Below are 8948 nucleotides of genomic sequence, written 5' to 3'. Positions count from 1 at the left end.
TGAGTCAATTGAGGATGAAACAGTGATTGATACTATGCAACAAAGACCTATTATTGGCTCCTTAGATTCCATGCCCTCAGCAGATGAGGTAATGACAGCAATAAGTAAATTGAATCTTGGTAGGGCACCTAGAAAGGATGGAATTGTGCTGCGGTCTTATGATTTGGTGGTGATTTAGTCTCTTCATGAACTTATTAGTGTAATCTGGAAGGATGGTACAATGCCTAAGGACTGGAAGGATGCAATCATTCTTCCTCTTTATAAAGGGAAAGGAGCTAGAATAATGTGTGGTAACTACAGAGGTATTGCTCTACTATCAGCTGCTAGCAAGGTTCTGGCAAATATTCTTCTTACCCACCTGAATGGGTGTCTTGTAAATGAGGTCCTATTTAAATCTCAATGTGGCTTCCGATCTGGTAGAGGAACAATGGATATGATTTACACAACAAGACAGATGCAGGAGAAGTGATATGAGCAGAATATGGATCTTGTCCAGGTATTCACTGATTTAACCAAGGCCTTTGATACTGTGAATAGGGCTTTGTGATGGAAAATACTTGGCAAACTTGAATGTCCAGATTACTTTGTATCTATAATTAAATCATTTCATGATGAGATGGAGGCTTGGGTCAATGTTGGTGGTGGCATGGCAAGACTCATACCTGTAGAGAATGATGTCAAACAGGGTGATATCCTTGTCCCAATTCTCTTTTCTTTGTACTTTGCTGCTGCTTTTACTCATGCTTTCGCTGTGATTAGCTCTCTGGGAATATATGTCAGGTATCGATCTTCCGGCTGCCTCTTTAATCTGTGCTGATTTGCCACCGATGCAAAAGTTTTCCAGTTTCTTATTTGTGACCTCCTTCATGCAGATGACTGTGACTTGTGAATCGTATTTTTGCTTCTTGCAAGGCATTTGGACTCAACATTAGCCTGGACAAGACTGTTTTAATGTTCCAGCCTGCACCAGGAAATCCATATGTGGAACAAGCTATCTTGGTTGAAGAAACAATTCTGAAAGTGGTAGACAAGTTTGTCTACCTGGGCAGCACACTCAGCTGTTCTTACTCCCTGGATGATGAAATATCTTTCAGGCTACAAAGATTAACTGATTCCTTCCAGTCTCTTCAGTCTCGTGTCTGGTCTCAGCATGGTATCACATGGCAAACAAAAAGTGCTGTGTACCGTGCATGTGTACTGACATTGCTCCTTTACTCATGTGATACATGGACCCTTTACAAATGTCATGTAAAGGTCCTTGAACACTTTCATCAGGGATGTCTGAGACACATTCTGAATGTTGGCTGGACCTTAAAAACTCCAGACACACAGGTCCTGAGGAAAGCTGATATCTTGAGTACTGAGGCAATGGTGTACAAGCACCAGTTACATTTGACTGGACACCTTATTAGAATGAAGGATAGCAGGATCCTTAAACAGATGCTATATGGGGAACTTGTTAGTGGAAAGAGACCCTGGCAGAAACCAAGGCTGCGATTTAAGGACTGTGTCACGTCCTCATTAAAGGCCTGTGATATGCAGGAGACCGACTGGAAGAGCAATGCCTGTCATTGCCACAGATGGAGGAAGCAGGTTAAGGAAGGGGTTGGCACCTTTGAGAGAGCACATATTCAGCATGAAGAATTTAAGCGTACTGCTCGAAAGTGCACTGCTAGTGTAGTGAATGGGGGAAGCTTGGTTTGCAATGTTTGCAATCATGTATGCTTGTCAGGAGCAGGGCTCATTAGTCACCAACAGAGCCACAAATGCAAAATATATGTTAGTCCTAGAGTGCATAATGTTTCTAAAGGTCAGCAATGATTTTCTTCAGTCACGAGTGGACAGCCATCATGTATATATGTGCATGCGGGTGTACATGTGTGTTTAAAAATTTAAAGTTTCACTTGAAGTAAAACAATAGCACTTGAGAATAAGCAGCAAACAATATCACACTTAACATCACATAATGTAGTTTTTTTTCTCTTAAAAAAAAAAATCAAAGTACCAAACTGGTGGCATGAAAATAAGCAGCCAGTACACACTGTAAAGTGGTCGACATCAGGAAGGGCATCCAGCTGTAAACACCATGCCAAAGATGATACTGGAGCTCAACAAAACTTCGTGGCTTGCTGGATCCTGTCAAATTGTTGATCCTATGCCAGCAGGGAAAACAGATGACAAACAATGATAACAATAATGATGATGATGATGAATAACCAAAATGTATATTCCTGGATGGTTTAAATCAGTGGGTGTTAATTGAAAAAGTTCTTTGAAAAGAAAGATGTTTTTCAAAGTATATTTGCTCTAAAATAGAACGTTACTGTTGTTCATATTTTCAAGGTGACAGTGTATGCATAAGTACGTGGATGTAGTATAATGCTGGATCAAATACCTACCGATGGCATCATACCAATTCCTTGCATTGGAACGGTACTGGTTCCTAAACTCATCCCACTCAACTGGAAAAGAAAAGCAGAAAAAAAGAAAGAGATACACATTATTGTTACTATCATTATTAAAAGAAATCACTAAATTTTTTGGAGGATAATTTTCTTTGCTGCTTACAGAAGTGCTTTCTTTTTAAACTATTTACCTAATTTTACATAAAGAAGCATAGTTCACACATCTGGATATTTGCATATTGGTAAAGTAATTGTTTTATAAACACTAGAAATATGAAAAGGCAAAGTTGATTGGCAGAATTTAAAGGGACATAATCACATACTGCAAAACATTTTGTCTGGTGCTCTCTTAATTCTGCCAGTTGTTCGCCTTTTCTTCTTTTTCTTAATAATAGTAATAATTTCAAAGTTTGGCACAAGACCAGCAATTGGGGTGGAGTGGGGGGTAAGTTGATTGCATCGATCCCAGTATTCAACTGGTACTTATTTTATTGACCCTGAAAGGATAAAAGGCAAGGTCAACCTTAGCAGAATTTGAACTTAGAACATGAAGACGGATGAAATGCCACTAAGCGTTTTGCCTGAGATGCTAATAATTCTGCCAGCTCACCATAATAACAACAACAACGATAATAATAATAACTAATAATAATAAATGCTCTGATGCAGTATCAGGCAGTGGCTCTCATTGCTTCTGATCTTAACTGACTGGAAGTGTTATCATGTACATTGTTTTGTCTTGGTATAAAAGATGGGCTCCAGCAAATATTCTGCTCGATACCACAGATTTGCTTGTCGGTTGTTTGACCTTAACCAGTTGAGCATGTCCCTTGGTGGCTGACGATATGTACATCTCTGATCACAAGCAGAAGTTGTGGGGAAGCATCATAGACATGTGTTGAGAGGAATTCTTTGGAGTTTGGATAATTTCCCTTTGGAAACATGGGTGTTTCATTCAACATTCTTAAACAACCCTTATTCAGGGACCTTATGAGTGGGATAGGCTACTCAACCTGAAGAAAATTCTAACTGGGCCCCACCGGCAAGGTCATGCGCTGTTTATCTTGATATGAGATCACCATATCATGCACATATGGTTGTGATGCATGTGTCTGATGTACCCTTATCAGACGGGTAGTCCTGATGGGTATACTGGGCTTTGTATATTTTACCCCAGTGTCACTTTGATGGCATGCACTGTTCTCTCACTCAATAATAATAATAATAATAATAATAATAATAATAATAATAATGATCCTTTCTACTAAAGGCACAAGGCCTGAAATTTTGGGAGACAGGGATAATTGATTACACTGATCCCAGTACTCAACTGGTACTTATTTTATTGACCACGAAAAGATGAAGGGCAAGTTGACCTTGGTGGAATATGAACTTGGAATATAAAAAAAACAGATGAAATGCCACTAAACATTTTGTCTGGCATGCTAATGATTTTGCCAGCCTGCCACCTGAACATGAAATCATGTTGTTATGAAGTGAACTTTTTAACCACATAGTCAGTGCCCATGTATTTAGTGCGAACTGGGAGAAACAGGATGTTGGTCAAAAAAAGCCTTATGGTATTTAATTCCAGCTTGGTTACGTCCCTTTCTATTCATTTAATTTTGATTAATAAGATAAATACTAGACAGAGTAATGGGTTGTTATAACCAGATAAACCCCTTAAAATGCTACATTCTAATGAGTTTAACTAGTAAAATAAGAGAAAAATGTACTTACAGTCTGCATGCTGATGGCTGAACCAGTGGTTATCTGTGATGTTAATGTCCCAGAAGGATTCAATGGAGAAGCAAGGTTGGGAGCTTGCATTGGAGGTATGCTGCCTCCACTGGCAGGATTAGAAACTGGGGTACTAAATACATCATATAAATCAGCAGATGGTGTGGTGCTTGCAACAACTGGTTGGACTGAAGAAGAATTTTGAGGAGCAGCAGTGTTCATCTTGGAAAAGTCAGCAAAGTTACTTTGTGAACTGAAATTTAAAGATAAAAAAAAAAACAAAAAAAAAAAAACCCCAGAAATTAGACCATATGGAAAAACAGAAAATAGCCCCAGGCATAACACACATAAACACATAAAAGAAAACTCCCAGCAGAAATTCTTATGTTGCATCTAAACTTTGGACTTCTCTAATAAATCCTAAGGAACTGAAGCTGTCCAGCTTCAGAATGGCCCATTCCTCAAGTTGAACTGCAATGTGCATATAACTGTAACAGTGGATAACTGAAGGACAAGCAGACATAGTGATGCACATTACCCCTTTAACATTTAAACAAACCATATCCAGCCCAAATATCTAACTGTTTTATGTTCAAATTGGCCAGGTCCAGCCTCTTACACCTATCCGACAATGTCATTTAAAAAATAAACGTTAACATCATCGAAATTTTGAAGTTACAAGAAAATGCATGATTACTTCAAAATAATGTGAATAAATAAGATTTACATTTGACAGAGTAACCTGAATGCATGCCCACTGCTATAATGTCAACCAGTCATTAAAAAAAGACCTCAAACAATTATTAGTTAATATTTATATTTTTTCACTCCTTCACTGGTTGCTGTCATTGGGTTGCAATCATGCTAGAGCTTCATCTTCTAAAGCAGTGGTTCCCAACCTTTTCCTTACCAAGGACCCCTTTTTATTTAAATGAGTTTTCTCATGGACCCCTTTTAATATGCTTATCCTTAAGCATATATATATATATATACCGGCCATGACGAAAGGAAATAGCCCTGAAACTCGAGTCGCCTTTATATACTTATATTTATATATTTGATCCTTTATATTGAACACTCAATATTTCATCTACATTCAATACTTTATTTCATGGTGTCATCTATTTTATTTTATTTTATATTATATATTGTATTATATATTGTATATTCCATATTCTATACCCCACATTGGTTCTGCAGGAATATTAATATAACATAAAAAACAGACAGTGTTGGAACTCTTTTAAACAAAATAATATATATATATATATATATATATATATATATATATATGTGAAATTTTGAATTTAGTTTCTGGAAACCCCGGTACTACCTTTGTAGACCATCAGGGGTCCATGGACCACAGGCTGGGAACCACTGTTCTAAAGCATAGACAATTAACCAAGCTCACTAATATTTTCTCAATCACAGAATGACCAAGTTGACTTGGGAAAGATTTGGACTCAAAACATAAATGGATGTAAAAATATACCCCAACTGATTTGGTTTTTTTTGCTAACCACAGACTATACATAAAATAAATGCTCAAACAATGATAAGTTTCATTATTCTTAGTAAACAATGCTCTTTTTAGCTATTTATTTGTTATGAGTCATTTTTGTTTCCAAACCCTAAAATTCAGTCAGTTACCTATGAAAAAAAATATTTTCAAAATCGAATTTGTAATTTCAACGAGGGCCTGATGAGAAACTCTTCGATTTGGAATTTGAAAGGAATAGGAAGAAATCTTGGGATGTATATATCTTCTGAAATTGTTAACATTAAAACGAATTCGAAATATTCAAGGGAGGTAATTCATTTAAGTATTTCAATTAGTTTCATGTTTGTAATATAAGAATAACTTAGTCAACGTTTCCTGTATCGGTTTACCCATGTAGACAATGTTGCTATTTTGGGCGTTTTTTATGAGCAATAAAAAGTAAATATATACATAAACAGTTTAAACTACTAATCACTGAACTTAAAGTACGACACCTAATTTACCATAGTAATCTATTAGTTTCAGAAATTATTAAAATATGGTTTGTTGTTATAGAAGATAACCATCTTACACTATTTGTTTTGGGTAATATCCATACAGCTATCATTCTTTCTCTCAAGATGCTGAAGTTTGTTGTAACATAGCATACCAACATAAACTACCCTGTGCTAACTTCTAACAATCCTAAAGCTATTCTCATATGATTTATTAAGCTTAAAGTCAAGAGTTTCAGTATCAAAGAACAAGAAGCAGTCTCAAGCTGGTTAGTATTAACAAATTGTGGTTGCTGAGTATATTCAGCTACTTAAGCGAATGAGTAAACCTCCATGTAGTCACTCAACTTACTGGAAATGACAATGAAGTATTCCTCAAATCACATCTTTTTTTTTTTAAGGAAAACATATTTGACAATGTAGTCTTAAATATACTATGCCTAAAATGAAAGATTGGATGGTCATAGTTGGAAGGCCTTTAATTATTTCTGTTTAATCAGCGATAATCATGAGTGTACAGAGTGTTTGCAGAAATATCAGCAACAACTACAGCTACTTGGCATAAAATGTACAAACCAAGTAACAAGGGTTGTTACAAAAGAGTGATAGGTCTTAAAAATATGTATAAAGTTCTTTATAAGAGGAGCTGTTACTTTCTGAAATGCACTAAACAAAAACCTAATCCTATTCTTGTTAGACAGAGTGAAGAAATATGTGTCTGGAGCACAATTGCCTTTTTAACGAACAACTAATATAACTTTTTACATATTCTATTACATGGGTACAAAATCACTTGTTTGTAAGAACAAAAGGATGTTGGGTGTAGCTGCATAATATGATTTTCAAGGGTGTAGTAATGAAAGGCAAGGTTAATCACAGCAGGACTCAAAGTTAAAGTGTGGAGGTGTGAGACAAAATATTATAAAGTATCTAACTCCAAGATCCAAGATAACAATTTCTTACACTGGACAAAGAGCCACAATTTGTTAGTGTATCTATAAAATATGTTTTGTAAACTAACAAAATTTTTATTAATATAAAAGTAAGTTTTGATATAAAAGTAAGTTAGTGTAACTCACGATGATGTTACACTGGTGGCTGCAACTCCTTGAAAAGCAGAAAACTCACCAAATTCACCATTAGAATTACCTAGAAAGAAATAATTGTGAATGAAACAAATTGCAAAAGAAGTGTAGGTTTAAGCAATTCACAATATTTAACAGAAAGAAATACATTTTCTTTTCTTTCTCAGATCAACCACATGATATACACAAGATCCAACTTTATTTTGTCCCACCAAAACTAACGCTGTATGGGCAAAATCCTATGGTTGGGAGGTGACGTCATCCTTCTTGCACAGGTGTAAAAAGTTTCTCATCCCTAAGCTATGTCAGTTCTTGATTGTAACATCCAGAGTACAGACATGTAGTGAGTGCTCATCAGATCTTCGTTTTCATGCAAGATGACTGAATGCATCGAGTAAAGACCATAAACCCTTGTGTCATCACTAGCTATGATAGTCTGCATGAAGTCTGAATCTTGGTTTGCACTATCCAGCATGTCCTGAATGAATTCCACACACACAGTTGCTTCTGCTGCTTGGGGACAAATTTTGCTGATTCTTCTGGATAGTCTGAGCTTAATTATCACTAAGCTTTGCTTTTGGCAAAACTTGATGCAAGATCTCCGTTCGGTGAAAATGAAAATCTGAATAACATGCACTACATGTCTGCATGCACAAATCCTCCATTAAAATGGAATGCACTGATGCTGTGCTTATTCCCACTGCATGAGTAAATCCCTAAATTGCTGAACCTTTTCAATCAGCTCCTCATTTCAGCTTGTGGATGGCCCTGCCTAAGTGTGCGTCATTCTCCACTGAAGTGTGACCATGTTTGAAGCAGTTTTACCACTCCTTGATCTGAGTTTTACCCATGACATCATTGCCACAGAGCTGCTGATTCTTCTGGATAGTCTGAGCTTAATTATCACTAAGCTTTGCTTTTGGCAAAACTTGATGCAAGATCTCCGTTCGGTGAAAATGAAAATCTGAATAACATGCACTACATGTCTGTACTCAGGGAGCTGATGCAGCCAACTAGCATGGAAATTTTCCTGCATGAACAAGGAGGGTGGCATCACATTCCACCCAAAAGATTTTGTTCACACAGCATTAGTTTTGGCAGGAAAATATAAAGTTGGATACTTTTTGAACATACCTCATATGTGTTTCCGTACTTTTTCACAGCTCCTTTTCCATGGTAGCATGGGTTGCTACCATGCATGTCTGTATATATGTATTATAACTTATTTCCTTCACCACCACTCTACTCTCCTTAAAATGGAGTTTATAGCTCATTATACTCTTCACCAGTATTGTGTGTAGAGAGAGAGAAAGAGAGAGAGAGAGAGAGGTGGGGAGATATGTTTCTTGAGTAATATCCCAATACTGTTTTCAAAAGTACAAGGTTCTTTTCTCTAGATTTCGTGCAATGATGACCATACTCTATTCATTTCTTGGAATCTTATACAACAAAATTGATGAAAGCTCTCTTGCTCTCTCATTACTGGAAAATAGTATAACTAGCTATAAACTCGATATGTATATATATCATCATCATCATCGTTTAACGTCCGCTTTCCATGCTAGCATGGGTTGGAAGATTTGACTGAGGACTGGTGAACCAGATGGCTACACCAAGCTCCAATCTGATTTGGCAGAGTTTCTACAGCTGGATGCCCTTCCTAATGCCAACCACTCCAAAAGTGTAGTGGGTACTTTTACATGCCACCGACACGAAAGGCAGT

General features: G+C 36.7%; 1 protein-coding gene across 7 annotated transcripts in view; it reads right to left on the bottom strand.

Moving 5' to 3' along the window:
- LOC106871733 (clathrin interactor 1) overlaps positions 1-8948 on the bottom strand; it is a 172755-nt gene that overhangs the window by 30034 nt on the left and 133773 nt on the right. For all 7 annotated transcript variants that reach the window (XM_052965741.1, XM_052965736.1, XM_052965739.1 and 4 more), the window contains exons 9-11: positions 7220-7289; positions 4146-4398; positions 2400-2462 (exon numbers count right to left, since the gene is read on the bottom strand). In XM_052965741.1, the coding sequence (XP_052821701.1) occupies positions 2400-2462; positions 4146-4398; positions 7220-7289 (386 nt within the window). The remainder of the gene's footprint in view (positions 1-2399; positions 2463-4145; positions 4399-7219; positions 7290-8948) is intronic.

This window comes from Octopus bimaculoides, chromosome 2 (assembly GCF_001194135.2).
Source record: "Octopus bimaculoides isolate UCB-OBI-ISO-001 chromosome 2, ASM119413v2, whole genome shotgun sequence".
In the NCBI taxonomy this organism is placed as follows: Eukaryota; Metazoa; Mollusca; class Cephalopoda; order Octopoda; family Octopodidae; genus Octopus; species Octopus bimaculoides.
Note: the sequence above shows the minus strand (reverse complement) of the source record. Positions and strands in the feature narration are given on the sequence as shown.